We start from the raw sequence: 23,923 nt of genomic DNA on the forward strand, positions 1-23,923 counted from the left end.
CATGTGGCAAAGGTGCTACAGTAAAGAGGAAGTTGTAAAAAAAGAAAAGTCAAGGTAAGCCACTTTGTTCTCAGTTTGTCAGGAAATAAAAATTGTTAGTCACCCCACTGGTGCCAACTCCATGGCTTGTGTGACTGTTAACACATCTAGCAGAGCATCTAGACAAGGAAGAGAGTAGGGATATGATTTTCTTTTTCCTGGCATTTTCACTCTTTGAGTGGATCATCCTAAATATTGACATCATCCTCAGCAGTTAATATATTTTAATTTTTAATATGGAAAATCCTGTAATTCCAGGAAAGACACCATACAAGTGGAGTTCCACTGGTGTAAGCAAGGTGATGACCATAACCCTAAATTTGCCTGCTCTAGAGGAGTCCTTTTTTTCAGCTCTTCCTTTTGATTTCTGTCTTAGAGCAACTCAAAGAAGGTAATCTTTGGTTTTGCGTCTTCTACAATGTGTTTTCATCAGCAGAATTAAAAAGGATGTGGGAGAGGAACGTTTTGATTGTGCTTTTAGCACAGATGTCCCAAGTTACATATTTATTATTTTTTTTTTTTTCCTCTGAAGTTCCCCTGTCGTGCTACAAAAAGTATGGGCCTGTTTTTGGAAACTTGACAAGCAAATTCATGTTCTAAGGCTATCTAAAGGGAAGATAAGATAGTCTTATCCTCAGGGCAGAGACAGCTCCTCAAAAGGCAGTAGAGCTGAGCAGGAAAATGAGTATTTTTCTTACAACTGGAACTTTGTTTTTTTTTTTCCTCATGTGTTGCAAATTCTTGGATTCTTCTGAAAATATTCTACTGAAGACTTTCTCTTGAACTTTTGTTACCTTCTCTTTTGCCTTTCTGTCATTCATCTTGTTGTTGTGCCTCTCTATCTCTTCCATGAGTATCTAGAATAATAGAAAAACTGTGTTTGTCTAGACTAGGACTGTAGACATAACTGACCTGATGGTGTTCGAGTTAACCCTTGAGATAAAAGTTCCCTTCAGAGTCCAGTGAAGCAACCCAATGACAGGTTTTATTAATTTAGGCTCACCACCAGGGAGTATTACTCTTCAGTGTGAGCTGTTCAGTCAACACCATTGTTAGTATTGCACAGAATGTCATTGCTAGAGAGGGTCAAAGGTAATGTCGAAAACCTCTGCATCACTCTTCATTGTGAGATGTGGATACATCTCTCATGTTTGCATCTGTTGACAGCTGCATTTAGTTTTGGACCTGGCCATGTCTTTTTTGTGTGTGTGTAGTCATAGAAATGCAACTTTGTTGGTAGCCTCTCCATAGTAAATGAAACATGCAGGTAATTTGTTATTCAGCTCTTAAAGTAGCTATGAATGCGATACGTTGGCTTGTTATATGGATATTGAAAACTTCAGAAAAACTGTTGTTTTTTAAATGTATATGCAGTGCATGGCTGACTGTTAGCAATTAAACTCTGCTTTTAACCAGTGTAATTATTTAATGCCTTTTATTATCTCTCTTCTTTTCTCTTGCTCTTGGCAATTATCTTCTTTCTTTTCCACTGAGTTTACTAGTAGATACTAATCTGACTCCCAGCACAGAATTATGAGCTTTCTGAATTTTCAGTACAAGGAGTTTGTGACTCAGCTTATTATAACACTACTTTTGTGCAGCACAGTTTCTTCCAATGGATATGCAAAGACGGTGTGTACTTAAATGCTGTTTTACTTTGATACAGAATTTTGTTTCCCTTTCTTTTTCTGTTTTTATTACTGTTGCTAACATGAGTTCCCAAAATAATAATTTTTTAAAATCCTGCAAAATTCTCAACAATTCTTTCCCGTTTGAAATATATAATGCACATGTTTACAAATGGTTTTGAATATGAATATGCAGGAGTATTTTCTGCCAATGGACTGCAAAAATGGTTGTAATTTCTTAGCAGGGAGATAATTTTCACTCATGTGAAATGTAATCATTCTCTTGCAGGAACATGTACATTGTGCAGTAGAATGAGATCCTATTAAATATTTGCAAATAATGCAGCACATTTTCCTGTATTGTTCTATCTGAAATTTCTTTATATTGTACTGAAAGTATTGTAACTACAATTACAAGAAATAAAGAGCTAGACTGTGATCTCTTGTGGTAAGTGTAAGGGGAATAAAAAAGATATTACCTGACAGCATGCCAGTCCTTTGTAGCAAATAGGGTAGGGGTTGTTTGGAAAAAAAAAGACACCTCACACACATCATAATCCTGAGTTTAAATGCATTGTGTATGGGAGTGCTTAGGGACTGACTTCAGAGTTACATAGGTGACCTTAATTTAGGAACTGCATATCTTTTGAGGGATTGACTTTTTTACATTAGTAGCATCATTTTTCATTTATTTTTCTTTTGAGAGTGATACACTTCCAGATAAAACTTACCATTTAATTCTATTGCATTACAGGAACTCCTACATTTGATCTGTAATCCTGTAGTGTACTAATTTTTATTGAAATTAAAAAAATAAAATATTTAATCTTTCCTCTCTCTTATTCTGTTTATGCATATATTTTCAGATATGATTCTGGACCAGCAGGTGGGTTCTGGGCAGCTCAGTGAGGATGTTCGTCACAGAGTGCATGAGGCATTACTGAAACAGCATCACCATCAGAACCAGAAGAAGCTGAGCAACCGGATCCCAATTGTGAGATCCTTTGCTGATATTGGAAAGAAGCAGTCTGAGCCCCATTCCATGGATAAAAATGGTAATGCATTGTTTTATTTTGCATTTTGAGCTTTCAGAGCTTTACCTGCTTGTTCAGGATCACATGCACTTTGTACCCACAACTTGAACTCAGTGTGAATCTGCTCTGAAAAGCTACTGTGTAAAAGTGGTGCATTCTACATGAGAGTGGTTTCTTTTATGCATTCAGTAGCACACCTATTTAAATGTGAAATTCAGGTATCCTGCACAATACTGGGCTGTGCAGAGATACTCAAAGGGACTAGCTCAGGTATTGGAAGCAGGGTAGCTGTGTTAGCGTGACATTCTGTCCTGGGTAATTGGCATGGCACGTTAGCCATGGTGCAGCACAGCTCAAGTACACTTGTGGTGCTTTAGGCACTCTGTGCGATCCTTCAGACTGAGCTTGAGCATCTTTGCACAGTGTTGCTCTGAACTGTCGATGTGCTCTGTTAGTGCCAGAAAAGTGATTTGACTATTTTTGACTTCTGTTGACTATTCAGGGCCTATTTAGTTAAAATGTAATGGATTGTTGGAATAGTTCCTAAGTGTATGACAGGGTATGCATTAGCTGGTGTTCAACTAGTGCTTCACATTTCGTAGCTGAGTTTGAGACACTGAAAAATGAGAAAAACATTTTCAAGATTACACTGTTAGAGAGATGAAACAAGAAATGCACCTTGTTCTTTCAGAAAATTGCTTTTTGGAAAATCTTGTAAATGAAAATAAGAGAGGATGTTTGCGGAGTGGTTCTACAGTAAAATATTGGTTTAACTTTTTTCTTTCTTGCTTTTACAGAAACCTTTCTAGGCTGTACTGTTTTTGTAGGTTAATAATAATGAACGATAATTTCTGATTGCCCCTTCTTTATTTACATAAACACAAGCTTGTGTTATGAAACTTGCAGCCAAATTTTGCAAATATTTACAATTAATTCACTAGAATTATACATTGCAGAATTACTGAGCCTCTATCCACTATCATCACAATACCCACATTTTTGTCTGAACACCATTGGACTATAATGACTCTTATTTCAGAAATCACCTTAGCTTTAATGAAATCTCAGTCCCTTCTGCTGTCTCTCTGGTTCAGGGCCCTTTTGAGCGACCCTGTCACCCTGGGAAGTGGGGAGTGAATTAACAGCCATAGCACAGGGAAGGTGCAGGGTGCAAAAGGCAGTTGTGTACTGTGACACATAGGGCAGAAGGGTAAAGAGTAGTAGTGTGACTGATCTGGAAAAATTAGGCTGTTGGTATAAAGGTTAACTTTGGTTTCAGGGAATGACCCGTTGTTTCAGTCATTGCCATATGAAGTTTTAATAGGTACTTCTAAATCTAGCCACTTCCCCGAGGAAGACTCGCATCTAAAAAAGCAACGTATAATTTCATCTGAAGAGGTTATTAGTTAGAAATATACAATTAGATCAAAATACAATTTTAATTAGTAAAGAAAAAATAATATTTATTAAGATGTGTGTGATTATGCATATAGATGCACAAGAGTAAAAGTAAGTAGGATGATTTTCCATAATTTTTAAGGCAACTTCTCTGTTGATTTGTGCAACTCTTGCAGATGACTTTAAACAAATATTCAGGGAACACTTAAGAAAGTTAGTGCTATAATACTCCTATTCCTCAGTTTCCACAGGATGCAAGATGGTAGCTTGCATTCTGTAAGCTTTTTGCACAAGATCTTATATAACAAATAAGCAGTAGGTCTCCTTAAAAAGACCCCTCAGGGGAAGCTGTGAAAGTATCTTAAGCTCAATTTCAGTAGCTTTCTGTGTCTGTTACTGGAACTGATGCAGTAATTCACTCCAGAAACATCTCACTTGTACCAAAGTTTCTTCTACGAACCTTCATATCTCTGTCTAATTCCCCCCAAAATAGATTCTGGTCAGGACAGCATCTAAGTCCATATTAAACACACTAATTTTATATACTCAGTGGTTAAGTGATTCTGTAAGTTAGTGAGGCACACAGGTGTTCATTTGTCTGTGCGTATTTTGCAAAATGAAAACTACTGGATTCCAGTTCATGTGCTTATGTAAAGATGCCTCAGAGCACTCTAACCCCTGGTTAAAAATATCACTTAGTCACTTTCACTATGTTAATTTAAATTAAGTTAAATGTGCCATAAACAATACAAATATAAATAATTTTACGAACATTTATACAAAGGTAAATCAGCTTTTTATCTCAATTACAGTGAAGAGTTCTGAACCCAGTCTTTTTGGACACAGATGTCTTTAAATTAGTTTGAAGCATTACTCTTCTACTTGCATCTTTATGTACTAGTGAACATTTGGCAGTCTCCTGCACTGTCCTCTTCAAAATGGATGATGGCCCTGTGATAAAGCAAAGAGGGATTGGTTTATTTTAAGTTTCTCTCTTACCATCCATTACCCTGTTACGTTAAAAGTCTGAATCTTATTTTATTGGCTGAATTGTACTAAAATCAGTGTTAGCTTTAGAAGAGGAAAATTCGGTCTTAACTTTTTGGTTTTGGAAGGAATCAATTTTTTTCCCCTTTTCAAGACAACAGCAAATAAGCGGCTCAATGGACTTGAGTGGCAACTATTGCCCCAATACTCTGGGATTAAAGGACTGGGGAAAGGGATGATTCTGGAGAACTGCCTAATTTCAGGCACACTGACTACTACCTCATACTTTTAGTTTTTTCTTTCTCCTGGGTAACTTGTCATAGTACGTGGTGTGTAAATTATGCAGGAGTATACACTGAAATGCTCAGCTTTCAAGAATTCTGCTGTCCTTAGAAGCTTGGCCAGGGGTAGCAGTGAGGTTTCTGAGAATTTTCTTCTGCTATTGCCTCATGACCCAAATGCTAGAGTTCAGCTACAGTGTTATGCTCACTGCAGCTATGTATTTCTCTTTTAGACTGCCATGGAGCGTCTGTACAAGCTTCTTCTAATAGTACAAAAATAAGTTGTTAAAACATAACTTTGGATCAGGTGAAAGCAAAAGAAAAATCAGCTTAATATGTGTAAAAGAAAGCAAAATTAAGGGCTGTAAAGACCTTCTATTATAGTGAAGAGTGTGCTGCGAGACACATCTTTGTTTCCTGAGGACAAACTGGTAAAATGCAATCAAGGCATCATTTTAGTCTGATTATTCCCATTTGTTCACAAACATTGTGTAGAATGTATGTACATAAAATTTTCCCTATATTGACAACAGTAGCAATATTGTCCTCTCTTTAATACAAAAATGCATTAAAATAGTAAAATATTTTATTATTTCTTTTACTTTCTGGATGAGAAGCTTAATTCCTAGAAGACTGCAGGGAGAAAACCAGATCATGTCAGGTACTACTGATGAGCTTTTACAGTTCAGTTCCCCCCTATCAGAGATCAGAGTTTGCAGGAACAGCAAGTGCCAGGAGCTTTAGAAGGGCCACTTACTTGTCCCTGTTGAAAGGAGGCGGGGGAACTCGGACACCTTTTCTGCACAAACGGAAATTCTTGATTTGGTTAAATTTGGGTTTTGTGTAGACAGTTTAACTGATAACAGCCCTTAGCAGTCTGTAGTTTGTAAAATAGGTGGCTCGGAGCCGTAAGTCCTTGCCATCTGGGTTATGTGGTGCAGCTGAGGATGCAGAGCACCTTCTTGTCCAAGTTTTGACTGTGCTAGCTTATCAGTGTATCAGTTCCCAGATATTCTGGAACAAAGTCTGAAAATGAAGACATAAACTTAAATTCAATATATGACTGTGCTGCTGACAGCCCACTGTGATGTCTTTGCTGGAAGACAGTTGTACATATGTTCTCTCTTTATTTTTCCTTTGTTTAAGTGTCTATTAGACTATCTAATTAATTTGCTTTGTATTTAGTAGTATTGTCTTTTGTTTACAATGGCTTTTCTTCACATCCTCTGCAGGGCTAAGATGTCAGGGTGCTATGGATTTATGATGCATTTTTAATGCTGACATGCTGTGTTTAACTTTCACTTTTCATTAAGCATCAAAACTGTGAGAATTAAAAGCCTGCTTTTGATGTTCCAATAAAAACCAACAGTCAAATTTGGCATAAGAGTAGGAAAAATGGTAATTTTTTTTTTTAAAGTCTAATTTGACACCAAATACCCAAAATAGTAATTGGCAAGTAATTTTAGCATACACACTGTAAAAGGCAGGTAAAAATATGTTTTTGTCATTCATAAATCATCTTTAGAAAGTTTGGTTTGTAAAGCAATTAATCTTATTTTTATTGAGATCAATAGGTTTTTCACTCTGATACCAGAGAACTCTGTCTGTAAATTCCTATGAAATGGTCTAAAAAGCCAAAGACAATTGCAAATGTACAACACCTTTCTATTGTTAGAGGAATGCTAAAATAATTTCAGAAGCCTCTTCCCTTTTATAAAAGCTTCTGCGATTCAGAATTTAAGCGTGTGTGGCATGGAAAAGTAACTGATTTGATGAAAATGTAGTTAGGAAAAGCGGTTTTCATAATGTAATTTTTTTTGGATTTTTGACTGGCTATTTCACTTTTAGTCTAGACTTCAAAGTACGTGTGTGTATATACGTGTATATATATTGAGGTCTAACACCTTTTACTGGTTAAAGTTGAAGAGGAAGGAACTAGAGCAGAGGAGCATTGCAGGATGAGTGACTTGTAAATTGTATTTCCATGTACCTTTCTGAAGTGTTCTTTATCCATAACAACGTGATCTTGTGCCCATTTTCTGTTCCATACCTATGCCATTTATAACTGCTTCTTCTCCCTTGATGCCAGAGCAGACACATTATTAGTGTAAAAATTGCATTATGCCACACACCATGTCTGATTTTGAGAAGTTCTGAAATTTCAATGAGAGGTTTATCAGTATGCCAATGAGCTTGAAGAAAGCAATGGCATATTAAATTGGACATCTTCAGAGTTAACAGCGTGAGCTGCTGGAGCAGTTCATTTTGACATGTTCTTTTTCAAGCTTTTTCCCAGTTTTTTGGAGTTCTTCGTTGTTTTATGTCAGTATGAGCACATGTGGAGGTGTTTAAGACTATGCTTGGGTGTCTAATTTAGGATAGTAAGCTTTAGTATCCCAGTAGGTCTAAGTTAACGGTTATGTGATGATGTTTGTTACTTTTCTCAGTTTCCTAATCTCTCCTAAACATCAGTTGAAGCATTTATGCCATAACTCAGAGCTAGCTTATAGCGTGTGAAAATCTGATGTCAATACTACCACGTGGAGAGAGATGGATGTTACTTGCAGCCATATGAAAAGGGTGGGGAGGCATTCCTAGGTACGTGACTGTGTTCCTTTGTTTTGGGAATAAGTCACAATAAATGCCATTTATATACCCAAGTTTTCTGACAGTATTAGGTCTGGATCAGAAGAGAAGGCAAACTCAAAGACAGTTAATTCTAGCTGAAATTAGCTAATGTTCTATTTCTTGTTTTATATTCTTCTTGAATGTATGTATTTCAATTAACTTGTATTATCTGCAGGTTTTTATATTACTAAAATATAACTTGTATTTGCAAACATTTTCTTCTGATATTTACTCTTTCTTTCTCCACATTTACCCATGATAAAATGTGTAATCTGTATGTATAAAACTGTATCATTCATCTCTGTATTTCTTTATTTTGCTCTGTCTTTGTTGTGTCTGTCTCTAACAGGCTCATCTCATCTCTGTATCTTCTTCATCTCCTATCCTTTGGGTTCTGTAAACTCCCTGAAGGTTCAGAGGTAGTATAAATACCTATTCTTGCTTGGGCTTCAGATCACTTCAAATGTACACCCATGTCTTCACCTCACTTTCTTGACAGCATGCAACTTCTTGCTATAGTGATTAAAAAAATACGTCAGGCCTTTGTCAGCAGTTGTGGCACGCTTAAGAGAAGCTTGTGTGGAATTATATTGTTTTGGGTGAAAAAAAAATTCAATTTCTTTATGAGTTAATTTTCTTAAATTAATTTATAGAACTGCAAGTCGGAGCATTTTAGTTAAAACTGCATGACTTCATGTGAATTATGCTTGAGATTCAGGCCTAGCATTAGAAAAACAAGTAAAGTGACTTCTTCCTCATCCTCTTAAATTATGCATCATTAGTGAGCACCAAATCTGCTTGCAGTTACACAGGTACAATGGGAGTGACATGGTTCTCCACCCATTTAAAATGTTAAGCATCAAGAAGCCTAAAAATACATACACAAGTCAGCCTGCAAAGATGAAATCACTGCTCTTATATTAGAATTTTACAATATACTTAAGAAAACTTACTGTTTTTCAATCCTTGATTTTTGATCTGGACAGTGTGTCCATTTAGGTTTGGAAAATTAGTGACTAGTTGCAGTGAAAAGCCACAAGATTGTTATAGCTGGCTTGCAAATCAGATTTATTTTTTTTTTTTTTTCCTGAATGGGAAGAAATCTACATGGTTTAGAAACATAAGCAACTTTTCTCATTCAGTTTCCTTTGATGTATCAGTTGCATGCAGTTTGTTTCTATTAAGTGTGATTTTTATCTGTATACATTATTCTTGGGTTTTGTCATTGGCATTCTGGACACCTCTTGGATTTTGATTAATAAATACAATGCACAGTTAACTGTCATGAGCTTTAAAATTTAGGGAGTAAGAGTACGTTGCATGTGACATTAATTTACTGTTTGTTTGTTTGTTTGTTTTTCAATTTGGCAAGACAGTCTCAAAATGTTAAGCTCTCTCTGCAGATGCAAACTTCTATTAGGGTAACAAATATGGACCTTATTTTGGTGGATTTTGATGTTTAAGTGGCTTGGCTTTGCATGACAATATATTTTGTATGAATTCTTGCTCTATTCAAAGCTCTGGCAATATCACATTATCTGAAAAAAAACACTCATTTTTTATGTAAAGCAATTTAAAGTAAAATTTAAAGACTGTACTGGTATTGTCTTTTTAATACATAGATAAGCCATAACAGCCATTTTAGTGTGGTTTTATCTGTTAGGTATTAAGTTCCTATGTATGTAGGCTGCATATTTCAATGATACCACATTGTACTTTGGATTGCCTGATGCTTTAAAAAATCCGAATGGCTCCCTGCTGAATTCTCAAAGAATGCAGCTCTTCAGATGCTTTATATAGATGGAATGCAGGGTAAATCAAGGCTTTTAAACTTTAGGTTTGTAAGGACTCAGAGTACTACATTGCACTCCCCAAAAATAAAATACTGTATTTATCACATACAATGTGTAAATAAACATTTTACTTGAGAGAGCTGAAATGGAGCTAGCAAGGACAGGGCATGGAGGACCTGAACAAATGAAGAGGCTGTTGCTGCTCTTATTCTGTCTTACAAGGAGTTGATGGTTTATGCCTTCACCATTCTTAGCAGCCTAAACCCCGTATTGCCAACTCAAGAAGCAATAAACCATTGCAAGTTTTTTTCTCAGAGTAGGTATTTAAAGCCTGGCTAGTTAGGATTTGGTGTTAGGTTTTTTGATTGTTTGTTTTCCTCCTTTTGCACATAGTGCTTTGAAGGCTCCCACATTATAAAGATAAATTTGGAGAAAACTTGGATTTAGGGTACCTGTATTCCAGAGGCAGTTTGATGCAGTCGTGACTGTTGATGTTGTGGTGGAAATCAGAGAGGAAATGTTTTTATTTGTTTGGTTTTTGCTTTAGTCTAGGTATGATGGGACAGCTCCCCTCTTCATTCACATAGCTCTTTTGATTGTTACTTCATGGGATCATCACGGTGCCAAGAACTATGTCCTTTATTCAGAGAAAACAATCAGTTGCTGAAATTAAAAACAACTTGAGGGTAAAGCATGTATTTAGTTGCCAACATGCTTTAGTAAACTGAGTATTTCTAATGCCATTGGAAAACCAGTGTAGCATGGTGATGCAAATGTTCACTAGGTTGCCATCAGTATGTTTTTGATCCTACCCCATTGGGAATTACTCATGTGCTTAACAGTATTCAGCCCAAAGGCATCTCCTTTAAGTCAATGTGAAATTATATACAAAATTAAATTAATTTATTAATTTTGGGGATTTCATAGCTCAGAAGTAGAGGAAGCTACCAAATATAAAAATAAGCATGTATCGTTACAGTCCTTCTCCTTCTCCATAACATTGCATCTACCTATTATCTAGTGCAAAATATACAGACATTGAACAAACTAAGTGTGTATAGGACCAAAAATCTCTCCAAAACAGTACATTTTTGTCTACTTTTCTGTTGAAGGGACCCACAGAGATCGAGTTCCAGATTTGCATTTTACTGACTGTACTGTTGCATAAGAAACATGCATTCCTAGTTTAAAATGGTCTTTAAAAAACTTTCCCCATGACTATCATGTGAAAAGTGAAATTACCTGTCTTCTCTACCTTGTATCTTTGGTTGTTATTCAATACAGTAAAAAAAAACAAACTTCTTGTTCCAAGTTCCAGAAAGCTGTCTCTAAGTCGCAGAGCTATTTAAACATCTCTTACTGCCTCAAGGTAAAACTTGTGTTCTTTCAGATTACTCCAGCATATGGGTAAATCAAAGTTTGAGGTCTTCTGCTGGCACAGAAAAAGAACATATGCTATTCTTATAAACCTCACATACTTACTGGTTGTGGCTTTTATTTCCTACTATGAATATTTTTATATATTTTTCTCCTAAAATAAAAGTGGACACAATGTTTAAAAGTTAAACATTGGACTTTGGACTGTTATGCTAATTGCCTAGCGGCTTTTTACACCTCCAATTAGGATGTTAAAATTTCAGTATTTATAACAGGTGGTCCATGCTCTGACTCCTTTGTTGGTCAATATTTTTATCTCCCTGGCAGATATCCCTGCTCTCATTTTCTTGAATTTTTGAGTCCAGATAAAAAATGTGTAAATCCCTAATTAGCAACAGAAAGATAATGAACTGCTATTTCTGTTGCTTTCCTGTAACGTCTTTATAACATAGTATGTGTACTAGTATGAGTAATTATTACAAGTGTTTTCCTTTATAGAGATCATAGAATATAGAAGAGTGTCTAAAACGAAATTAAGAGCTAAGAAGGTTTAGTATTACTAGATTTAAAGTTTTCTGGGAGTAGGTTAGGGCAGAAATTTTCTGTGAGGATTTTATGGCTTCTCTGCTAGGATTAGTGGAAGGTTTTTTTTGTTTCCAAAATACTACAGAAATCATATTTATATGTTAATTATTTTTGATAGCTCTAATACCACAGGATGATTTCTGTAAAAGAAATTCTAAGACTGCTAAATAAACAATAGAGAAAAAAATTACAGTGTGAAGTAGTGTATGGGGATACATAGTGTAAAGGTGGTTGTGTAACAGTGATGGAACTCAGTGGGGTTTTTTAAAGTTCTAATTAAAACAGACAAATTGAATGACCATTTATGGTAATATTATACATATTTAATAATTTCTGGCTTCCAATTTGCAAAAGTTGTCTCTTGTGACATTTAGGGATTAATAGTCTTTTTAATGTGAATTCCTTTAAGTTACATTAATATGTTGCTTTCTGAAATCAATCCTTTATTCTTGTCATACATAAATTCTAATCCTGACTTATTTTATCCACTCAGTAAGGTTAACATGCTTGTCATGTCTGGTGTTTTGCCATTCTGTGTTTATTTCACTGTAGCACTGAACAAAAGCCCTAATTTCTATTCTTGCTTTGATCTGTCACCCTGCATCAGAGAGAAAATGGAAATATTTACATTTTTTAGATTGATACATTTAATAATAAGATCTCTAGCAATATATTTTACAACATTCTGTTCCTCTACTTCCTAATCAAAGTGAAATCTCACTGGCTATGCTACCAGGATGAAGCACAAGAGTCTAAAAACTGTTTTGTGTCATGGGAAATTTGCCTAGTGGAAAACGAGATGTTGATTTTCATGAAAACCAAACTTTTCTTTGAGCACGTGTTTCAACTGGGTGATCATGACCAGACTTAGACAGGGTGTGCTCAGCTGTGCTCATACTGTAGCACTCAGCTGTGACAGAAGCTGGATACTTCAGTATTTTGGCAGTGGTTGAGATAGCCTTACAAGTCTCCTGTGCTGTTCAGACTGGATCCTGCGAAGCGCTGTTTCCTGGCTGTGACTGAGGACATGCTTGGACTGCAAACTTGTGTTAACAGTGGTGTGAAGGGACACACCATGGCTTTTTTAATTGCCCAGATAGTTGCCTAGCTTAGGACTTTCTGACTGTCTTCAAGTATCATGAACATATGGTCTTTGTTACTGTGCAAGTTTAGGTTGATTTTCACCAGAACCAATGTTTTCATATCATCATTTCTCAGTCATATGAGAGACTATTTGCTATGGAAACAAATATATGCTGGGCACGAGATGCTGACTCTGGGCCAGTTGGACTCTGTAGTTATTCCTGGGTATGTGTTAGGGCAGTAAAAGATAGTTGGCTCATATATTTGGTACTTCTTCTTGTAGTTTGTTGTAGTGTTCAGCACTGTGTGTGGCTCCTGCCATGCTGGGGAGGGAGGAGTGAAAGCAAGCGGGGAATGGACCATCACCCTGCGGGGTTTGTGTGCTGCCCTACTGCCAGCCCCACTCCCTCAGCGTGTGTGTGGTGGCTTCTGGCCATGCACTGGGGCAATGTTGGTATTAAGTAAAAATATGCTTTATGTGACATACATGTTTTACTTAATGCTGTTTTTCTTTTTGAGCTTTTGTTGGCAAAATTTTGTTGGTCACAAGGCTTACTGTTTGCTTACGTGAGACTGAGGCATGTTTAAACTTTTATTCTCATCTTGAGATATTTTTAAAACTTCTGTAAAATACTTTGCTAAATCCTCACTGGTATTTTTTGAAAATGTGTTTGCTGAAACGTTTGTTTTATGTATGTCAATAATCACATTGTTTAATTCTAAATTTTTAAATAATCTTTATTTCTAATTAATCTATTTTTGTAGCAGTATACTTTTATGTTGCGTTTTTTAGTTGTTGCTATAACGAGGACATTCTTATACACATGAGTAAATTTATGGAAATTATTAATCCTGTTTTATTCAGTGAGGAGCATTCTCGTAGACAGATATTGCCCCAAATTGGCAGCTCCTCAATTTACGTACAAAAACTGTATGAATGCAGGATTTACGTCAGATGTAATATCTTAAAAATTGTAAGCTTTAATTGGCATAGAAAGTTTGCCTTCCAGTATTCAAGAGTATCTTCTACATTTTCTGAATTACATTCTCCCATTCCTAACTGCACGTGATAAATGTTCTGTCTTTTAAGAATGTGTTATTCTCAATAAGTCTTTAATTAAAATGCCATGTTTAGATGCTTCATATACATTTGATATCAAATGTATGTAGTTCTTTAACAACTATTTAATTAGACACCGCTTTATTTATAGAAGTAATTGTTAGTATTCTGTAATAATGGTATTTTTTTTAGCAGGTCAGTTCGTTTCCCCACAGTCTGCTCCAGCCTGTATTGAAAACAAAAATGATGTGAGCAGAGAAAACAGCACTGTTGATTTTAGCAAGGTAAGTGTTCGCTGATGGTGAAGAGAGCTTCCTGACTACCAAGTGGATCTTTTAAATTAAATAAAATGGATCCATGTGTATCAGGAAAAGCTGTGAAGTGCAAATTTTATTTTCTCAATTTAGGAACATAGATACATTTATTGCATGACAATATCATAGGTGGATATTTGTAGGGGGAATTTTTACAAATTAACAGAAAATTATCTAAATAGGAAAGTGATTCAGGATCCTTAGAACTCAGATTTACCTCTCGGATTTTTACTTTTTGTAGATGTAGGGCTTGAATGCAGACTGTGCTTTTTATAACCTGAATATCGTGGATTCCAGATGTCTCAAACAGAATGTGTTTCTGTAAACCTATAACTTAATTCTTCTGGCAAGCCAAGATATTTCAGTACACTTCACAAAAGATGTTAACTGTTCAGTAGTGGAGATTGCAATGACAGTTCAATGTTAGATAGCAAAGAAAAGCAAACAGCTTCTCAGCTCTAATGTAAAGGAGAATCCCAATTTGTTTAAGAAGTCTGTATGTTCCTAAAACAAACTGTCACATTAGATACGGATGACAGACCTGACAGGAATAGATGACTTCAGCTGACACATTAATACAACAAAGGTTGAGTAAGTGAAGAAAGGTGATTTAAACCAAAATTCTGAAGAACAGCACTTTGAGTCTGTTGAATCTTAATGTTAGTGCAGCTGAGCTAAAAGTAGTTATGTGATTGCTCCATCTGGTGCCAGACTTGTTTCCTAGCAGCAGTAGCTATTTGCACCATTTGAATTCTTGACTGAACATGCCAGACTAGGATTGGTATATGGCTGAAATAAGGATGGGAAACAGATCTTTTTGTTAAAGACAGTGATTAGAAAGGAGGCTGACTTTCTAATGTATTAGAAATACATTAAACTGGGGATTGGGGGTGTATTATGGACCACATCTCTACACAGGTAGAAAGGAGATCTGTAAACAGTAACAAGTTGTTAAAAATTTAATGCTAATACTAAAAATATTTAAAACTAAGATTATAATGCTTTAAAAGTCAAGTATGATTTTGATTTCCTGATATTGATATTAAAAGTGTTAACTAAAACTAGTTGTTTTGGCAGGTGTTCTAATAACAAGATGTAAAATTTTGTTAAGGATACCTAATATAAATAAAGCTGTCTATTCAAAACTAAGCTGTGTGGAGATGAAACTCATATAACAACCCAAAGGGAACGACGTGACTTGTTGCATGTTTCCCCAATTGCTTTGATTGTTGTAGGATCAAAATCCCAGTCCGTTATCTAGCTGCATGATGTTCCTGTTAAACAAGAATGGAGGCTGCATCATTTGATCCTTCACTCACTATTTCTGTATTGCTGCAGATTTGCTGATCAAAAGAGCTCTTCCTATTTAAACTGGCCTGAGAAGAGATCAATGTGTCATCTTTTGGCTAGCCTCAGCCACCTCAGCGTTAGATATCAACGAGAATGTCAGGAATATGAAAGGAACAACTTTTGTTTGCAGGAATGAAATAACAGTAAAGGATTGTAATCTAAATACCTTTTTTGACTGCCTTTAAATAGACCCATTTATCTTTTTGAAGAGGCATAAGTAAAGTACAATTTCCCCTTGAAATGTGCTATTGCAGTAACTCTGAATGGTTATAATTGGAATTATATGCACAGATAGAGAGGAAAGTAGAGCAGTACACTGTTTTTCTCTTGAGTATTGTGATTTCTTGCTCCAATTTTGTTCCACATATGAATTTCATTTTTCTTTTACAAAAAAGCACCTTTGACTACCTCACACATTCTCTCCTTGCTAATCTATCTCCCTTGGGCTACTTCCGATATTCCAAATTTTGGAGTTGATTCAGAAAGCTGGCTTAATCTGAATACGGCACTGAGCCTGTTGATTTTATTGATATCTGTTTATGAATAATGTGAGTCATGGCACTAAAAGCTGTCTTGAATGTTACTTCAGTAGCACAAAGAGGCAGACATAGTTTCTGATGTAGTTTGTCTTTGTAAATGTGTCAGTCCTCTTTTTCTGGGGATGCCAAGTAGACCTGGGGTGATATGGAGGTGATCTGTCACAGCACCACTTTATCTTATGTCTGAGCAGGATGGGTTGGCAGGTTAACAACTGCATCTGGCTGGTCTCTGGTTCTTATGCCAGAGGCTGAAGGGAACCCTAGTTGTCCTGAAATATGAGCTGCACCCATGTCCCTTCCCATGGTAATGTTCCTATGCTCCACATGGAAAAAGGATTTCTGAATCAAACCCCGGTCCCATACTGACAAGAGTTTGCTCTTTCAAATAACATGTGAAATAATTGACTTGTTTTTGAATAGTGCTTGGGCCTGCTTATAAATAAATTTGATTAATATGTGTCAGGGCTTTCCTAAGAAGTGTTGTTGGGTATCTTCCATTTGTTTTAATGTCAATTTATGTTTGATTCTGGGGGAGGCCCCCACCACCCTTTTCAGTCCTTGAGTTGCTCTGGAGGGGAGTGGTTGCCATGTTAGTTTTATGTTTAATTGAAGCTTGCTGGGACTATTTAGTCATGAATGTGGCTCAGGTTAGGGTGAAGATCAATATAAATATGAGGTCTATCCAGCTGAAAACCTCTTGGGATAAGAGGTGTATGATGGATAGGTTAGATGGGGCATGCAAAGGATACAGCTTCTGCCATTGCCCCAAACTCACTCCAGGGCTGCCTCTGCTCTTGTTATGTAGCAGAAGCGACACCTGGGGTTTGAGTGTATTTGCCCAGTTTGATGCTTCTCTGCCAGCTTCTTGCCTTTTAATTGGAGCTCAGTTCACTACCTAAAAGATTTTTGTATCTCAAGCTGATAAATAGTACAGGAAACATATCTGGAAATACTTTCTGGTAGACAGGAGACTGCATGTTTATTTCAGATTTGAATCTTGATCCTGTGATCTATATGTTAGTGGGACCTTAAGGTGACAACTGTAGCATGTTGTACAGGAGACATTACACGTGAAATCCATTCACAAGATGAACTTGGTTCAGAATGCACATTGCTATTTGCCTGAAAGACTACTTCCTTGTTCTCAACTGTAAATGACCTGTAGCACCAAAATTAGATGCATAGTGCATCTCTTTGGGTTTTGTATTTACCCATGGAGAGTTATTTTGTGATTTGAGTGAGGAATAGAATTTACCTCATTGATTCTTTACCTTGAAAAAGTATTTGGACTCCAGCCTTCCAGGTTGATTTGATGCTTGTTTAACTTTGTGAAGTGTTTGGCTGTCATTCTGTATTAGCTTAAGGTAGCATTAGATATCTCTTTGTGATCTTGGAAAAATAAAATTTCATTACACAGGCAACTGTGTTATATCTGAATTCTGATTTAGTGCCAGAGCCATTTGCAAGAAAACAATTTTCTAAATATTACCAAAAACTATGCAAACTAGTACTGACAGATGGCTGTAAGATAGACATTAAAATGGTCCACTTTAACAGTTTATATTGGATTTCGTTGCTGTTGTTGTGTTTAGATTAATAAAAGGAAAGCAAATGACAAAATTCATGCATTTTGAAATGTAGACAATACTGGTGCATAATGAAATCAAACATACATTATATACTTTATTACTCCATGTCGATCTTTGTTGCAGGGTAAACTCTAGACTGATACTGAGGAAATAAATACAAATGAACACATTCCTAGGCAAATACCTTGAGCTTATATAGCATTCTAATGATGAAGCTGTTTCTCTGTCTTTTCGTACCCTCCTTGTAAAAGTCAACTACCCTCCTTGTAAAAGTCAACATCACTGCCTTAAAACTCCAGAGTTTTTATTCTGCTTAGCTCTTTCAGTTTACTGTTGAGACAGTCATGGGCATAGCTTATTTTCTGTCATTTTCAGCAGAAGGGCAACTGTCTTCCTTTAAATCCAAAAAGAAAAATACATCTCACATAGAGTAGTAGAAAGAAAATTATGTGTAGTGGAACTTGTTCTTCTCATTGAGATTATAATACATCAGCTATGAGCTATGAATTAATGATTTCCAGAATTGTTAATTATGGAAAAATAAGATGTCTTAATTTCTTCTGTTTTTATGAATTACTGATTCTGTTACGAATTTTTCATGCTGTTATGATTATTGATAACATGTATTAATAGGAAATTAATACTGTATTCTTAAAAAGGTTTTGAATGTGATTTGTTGTTTTTATAAATTAATTCTGCAGTACTTTAACTATGTTTCCAAGAAAAATTAGTCAGATAATGAAAGACTAGTTGTTTGGTTTTTTTATTTAAAAAAATTATTCAACAGACAAGAATAGTAGAAACTGTGTCATTGAAATAACTAAGATTATATTGCAGTAACTAGAAAGTTTCTGTCAACAAAACAGGGGTAAAAAAAATCCCTGTGAATAACTTTTAAATTGTAATTTAATATACTTTTTCCAGGTTGACCTACACTTTATGAAGAAGATACCACCTGGAGCTGAAGCATCAAACATCTTAGTTGGTGAACTGGAGTTCCTGGACCGTGCTGTTGTTGCTTTTGTTAGGTTATCCCCTGCAGTGCTGCTTACAGGACTAGCTGAAGTTCCAATTCCAACAAGGTACAGTTAAGTTTATTTCTCTTTATATTTTTCTGAGTACCTTGTGGAGAAAGGGTGATGTGACTTTCAATGTTCATAATTTCTTGAGTTACGAATTTGATTCTTTCTTTAACAAAGACATCTCTTAGAGACATCTTTCCACTCATCTTTAAATGATGTATGGATATATTCAGAAGCATACCATTTGAGTGTGCAGATAATAATTCTTCGCAGAAGTAGAAGTGATAGCTTGTTAGGTTACAACACACAGTTTGTTCTATGCAGACTGGTAATACTGTAGATAAAGTACTAAGGTGACGTATTCAGCTTCTTAGAATATTTCATCTGGAACTGAAATTACTTGTGTGATGGTGCATAATTATGTCCAGAAGGAAAAAATGAAGAAGGAATTAAGTAAAGGGAAAAAAAACCACTGTGTGATTTAATTGACTAGGGATGGTGAATGGTTAAAGAACATGCTGTGAATATCATGCTTCTCTATAAAAGTTACTTTGTAGATGCTTGCATGGTAGTGAATATGACTTCTAACCATTAATTTTTATTAGCTTAATTTTTTCTAAGTTTAAACTTTTTCTGATTAAGTACTTTGGTTTTGAGAACAAATTATGAGGACTTTAAAAAAAAAATGTCTAAAATAGACGTTGTATTCAAATAGACAGTGTTTAAGTAGGCCTACAGATATATTGTTTCCTACTGGGGTTGATTCAGATGAAAACTGCAAAGTGATTCTTCCATATCTGAATTCATCGACTTAACTATTATTGCAGTCTCTCTTTTTTTAAATTTTATTTTTTTAATTTGTGCGTGTGTTTGTACACATATTCTGTGTCTCTTTCCCCTTCCCTCTTTCAGTTCCTATAAAGGTAGAATTCTGACAGATGGTAGTAGTGCATTCCACTTCTTTGTGACACTCAGGAAGGAGTGTTATGCTATGAAATGCAGTGCTGAGACTCAGATTCTTCCTCCTAGTCAGATAAACAGTATAAAATTTTCTTTAACTTGGTTTTCTCATAACCTCCAACAATTTCCCTCCAGAAAAACCTGCCATAAGGAAAACAACAGATTTCTTCATTTTTGGCCAAAATAAAATTAAATTATTAGAAATTAGGAAAATTAAGGATTTATGCAAAAATATTTATTTTTAGAAAAATATTGTTAGTCAAAAAGTTGTCTTTTGCATTTTAGAAAAACTGAGAACTTCATTTATTTCATTTGAACCTATCCTCTGGATATTACAGAACCTCATGAGGCCCAAGCCTAGAGTAGAGACTATCTAGAGCCTTAATAGGAGTAAGAATGATTTAAAAATTATTTTTATTCAAGGATAATTTCACTTCCCCAATACTATAATAATAGTGCTACCATAAAACAGTCAATTTTGTTGAATTAACAGATTTAAATAGATTAATGTTAGTGTTCTGTAGGTAGGTAATAATTGCATATATTTGTTATGCAAGATAAGATTTGTTATCTAAAGAGATTTTGATACTCTCAGTCAAGTCTGATTTTGAAGCTCATGACATATTTTTGGAAGTTATTTTCGCATTTTTTCTAACCAGAGCTTCATGTTTAAATGCTATGTGTGAAGATCTTGAAGGAGATTATATATAATATTTGTCTTACAGGTTTTTCTAGTCCAATTTTTAAATGAGTATTTCTGTAGCTTGTATAGTTACTTTCAATGATCTATCCTTTACAATTTTTTTAATTTAACTTTTATTTACAGATTTTTGTTTATTCTTCTTGGACCACTGGGTAAGGGGCAACAATACCATGAGATTGGAAGATCAATTGGAACACTAATGACAGATGAGGTATTTTTATTCATGGCTTGGTTTTAGTCATTTTTTACTGTCTGAAGAGGTGTAATAGGGAATCTCCAGTGTGGAATTGTCCAGATGAAATGTGGCTAATCATTCTGATGATGCACGAATAGCATTCCAGTTCATTTAATGATCTTGTCACAGCCCAGATTATACTGCCATAAGGAGATAACAAAATGAGAGACAATAATCACATGAAGGATATCTTCACTGAGAAGATAGCATTTTACACAGTTACTTTCCAGTGGAATGAATTGTGTTTTAAACTGTAAAATCTCTAGGATGTTTAGCACCCATAAGGATCTTTTTCTATAGCAGCTGGAACTTCTGTGAAAACTATATACCAGAAACCCAAGTCAGTTGAAGCTGACTTTGTTTGTTTCATGGGAACTGCATGAAGTGGCATTCTATTTCAGAGAAAGGAGGCCATCATGAAAAATGTTAGGAGAGTATTCCTTTCCCCATCTCTTTTTCCTCCCATATACACGTCTCTCTTTTTCACAGGTGTTCCATGATGTTGCTTACAAAGCAAAAGACCGCAATGACTTGGTGTCGGGAATTGATGAGTTTCTTGATCAAGTTACTGTTCTCCCCCCTGGAGAGTGGGACCCAACAATTCGAATAGAACCACCTAAAAATGTTCCTTCTCAGGTTTGTACTTGTTAAAATTCAGACACTTTTAAAAGTTCTGATGAATTTTTGCTAGGTAGAATTAAGTCTCATTAGTTTAGCACTTAGCTGAGTCACTAGAAACATTTTGCATGCTTTTTTTTTTTTCTCTTTTTTTCTTTTTTTTTTTTGTTAGCTTGCTTTAAGAGAACCTTTGTCTTAGGGATGACATTTCCTGTAGTTCAGTGCTAGGTCTCTGCTGAATAAAAACAGATAGTTGTATCTAAAGATCTTAAATTCAGGGGTAGTTAGTCATAAGCATCTTTGATTATTCCAAAGAGCCGTGGTATGCTTTTGTTCTAAGTTTATTGCAAGAAATGATCAAAGCAGCCTGGCTTGCTACTCTTTAAACTGTTTTCTGATACAGGATTTTTTGTGATCAGTTATTTAAATTTTAAATTTCTTAGACAACAATTCCTTCTACTATTTCCTTTTATAGAACTCCTCTACAGCATATGAAGCGATTATGTTGATGAATCTTACAATAAAATTTACACATCTTTCAACTCTCAAAACCCATTTCTTCTGCTAAAATTGTGTTTTGGTTACTAAGACCCATGAGAAGTATCTTTTCCTTCTGGTAGGAGAAGCGTAAGATCCCAGGAGTGCCAAATGGGACTGCAGCCCATGGGGACACAGAACAACCTGGAGGACACTCTGGACCAGAACTGCAACGCACTGGAAAGTTAGTGAAAACATATGCCAAATATTAAGTGTTCTAAGTGATGCACCTCCAAGGGAATCACAGTGGTCTGGTTCTTCCTCAAATGACTGGCTTGGCATATGATTTTTTTTTTGAGGCATTTTTCCTGATTTGTGTACCACATAGCTGAAAAGGATAATACATGCTAATTTGCAGAGAGAGGGAGAGGGCAAGAGGATTTGAGTTTTCACATTGTATTTATTGCAAGCTCCTTTCTCTATTCTTTAAAAAGGTCAGACCTCTGTTCAGCTTGATTAACATTTCTTATTTCTGTATAGCACGAAGGAAAAATTGGGGGTAGTCTTGTGCCATGTATTATGAATGCTTACAACTATTTTGTAGTTGAAGTTTCTGGGTTGTGCAGCTCTAGCGTTTCTTTTTTACCTCAGTAAGCCATGATATGTCCTGGTACATGAGGCTGTGATTACCACAGTGGCTGCAATATACACGGAAGGAAGAATTTGCCCCAAGGAATACTTAACGCTCTCTCATCTAATATGGTATGGTGTAAGCACATCAGCTGTCAGTGGTTGCCTTAGTGCAGTGTAGTTGTGTGATAGACTGTTCTTTTACCTTGCTGCCTCTTGATATTTAAATATCATTTCTACCTGCATAAGGCTAAAGATTCAGCTGCAGTGTTGGTGTACACAGTGAGGTAGAGGAGGTGATGGCCAGTCTGGCTGTAAGCTGTTCTCTCACTGGTGAACCTAGTAACTGACAGCTTGAAAGATCATTCTAATATTTAAGAGGTAATAGCACTTGGTCTTCCTTTTTACCCCTGCAACATCTGATACATCAGGTGCCTGTGAGAAAAAGAGCACTGTGAGGATGTTTACTTTAACTTTGCGGTATATTGTAAGAGACCATCTGTCCCTAAATATTTGATTATATTTAGCGTAGTGTAAATGACAAAAGATGACAGTTCTTGTCCTTGGAAAATGTGGCCTACATTCAGTTCTATCATCAAGTTTATTTAGGAACAGGTTCTCAAATAAAAAATGTGAAGCTCTGTATGTAGACATGTGGGCAAATGGGTACTTGTAGAGGTTTCACTGTAGTAGCTCTCTAATTAAACAAATGAAAAGAATTATTTCACATACCAAATAATAGGGTTTTATGCATGTTAGCTAAAAAATGTTCAGAAGTTTTGAGTCTGGATGATTAGATTAAGATTTTATAAAGGAAACATGCAAATTAGTTTGTTTTAAAAGTACAATTTCCTGTTTAAAGTTATCAAAACAGAGTTCCCAGAAACTTTTTTCTGGGAAAGATGAATTGTAAGAGTATGTATCATTTGATCAAGGAACAATAGCTTCTCTACAGTATATTTAAAGCAATACTGTGGAAGAAAGTTTGATATGTCTTTTCCATTAATTTGTTCTCTTCTGGTTTTGTTTTTTAGATTTTTCGGAGGATTGATTTTAGATATAAAAAGAAAAGCTCCCTTCTTCTGGAGTGACTTCAGGGATGCTCTCAGTCTGCAGTGTCTGGCATCTTTTTTGTTTCTCTACTGTGCTTGCATGTCTCCTGTCATCACATTTGGTGGTCTGCTGGGAGAAGCAACTGAAGGTCGTATAGTATGTGTTAAATCAGAACTTTTAAAACAAACTTAGATTCCTAGGTTTGTGGTTAGTACTTTCTTACTGTTGCATGAATCACCTTTAAATATTGATATTTCAATGTTTGTTTAGAAGACATTGCAAAAAGAACCTGTTTGAAAATTTATGGACACTTTTCTCTGTATCATATTCAGAGTGCAATAGAATCGCTGTTTGGAGCATCCATGACTGGAATTGCCTACTCTCTCTTTGGTGGACAGCCTCTCACAATACTTGGCAGCACAGGACCAGTTTTAGTGTTTGAGAAGATCTTGTTCAAATTTTGCAAGTAAGTGAAGGTCATGATGAGGTTCAACAAGACCAAGTGTAGGGTCCTTCATCTGGGGAGGAATAACCGCATGC

At 35.7% G+C, this 23,923-nt stretch overlaps 1 protein-coding gene across 1 annotated transcript in view; it reads left to right on the plus strand.

Annotated features, from left to right (window-relative positions):
* LOC104529063 (sodium-driven chloride bicarbonate exchanger) overlaps positions 1–23,849 on the plus strand; it is a gene marked incomplete at its 3' end in the record, with an annotated part of 83,128 nt that extends 59,279 nt beyond the window's left edge. The window contains exons 6-13 of the mRNA XM_029086310.1: positions 2,534–2,722; positions 14,086–14,177; positions 18,610–18,767; positions 20,494–20,581; positions 21,095–21,241; positions 21,844–21,944; positions 23,365–23,539; positions 23,716–23,849. Coding sequence (XP_028942143.1) covers positions 2,534–2,722; positions 14,086–14,177; positions 18,610–18,767; positions 20,494–20,581; positions 21,095–21,241; positions 21,844–21,944; positions 23,365–23,539; positions 23,716–23,849 — 1,084 coding nt within the window. The remainder of the gene's footprint in view (positions 1–2,533; positions 2,723–14,085; positions 14,178–18,609; positions 18,768–20,493; positions 20,582–21,094; positions 21,242–21,843; positions 21,945–23,364; positions 23,540–23,715) is intronic.
* Positions 23,850–23,923: the final 74 nt, after the last annotated feature.

This window comes from Antrostomus carolinensis, unplaced genomic scaffold (genome assembly GCF_000700745.2).
Source record: "Antrostomus carolinensis isolate BGI_N321 unplaced genomic scaffold, ASM70074v2 scaffold6710, whole genome shotgun sequence".
Classification (NCBI taxonomy): domain Eukaryota; kingdom Metazoa; phylum Chordata; class Aves; order Caprimulgiformes; family Caprimulgidae; genus Antrostomus; species Antrostomus carolinensis.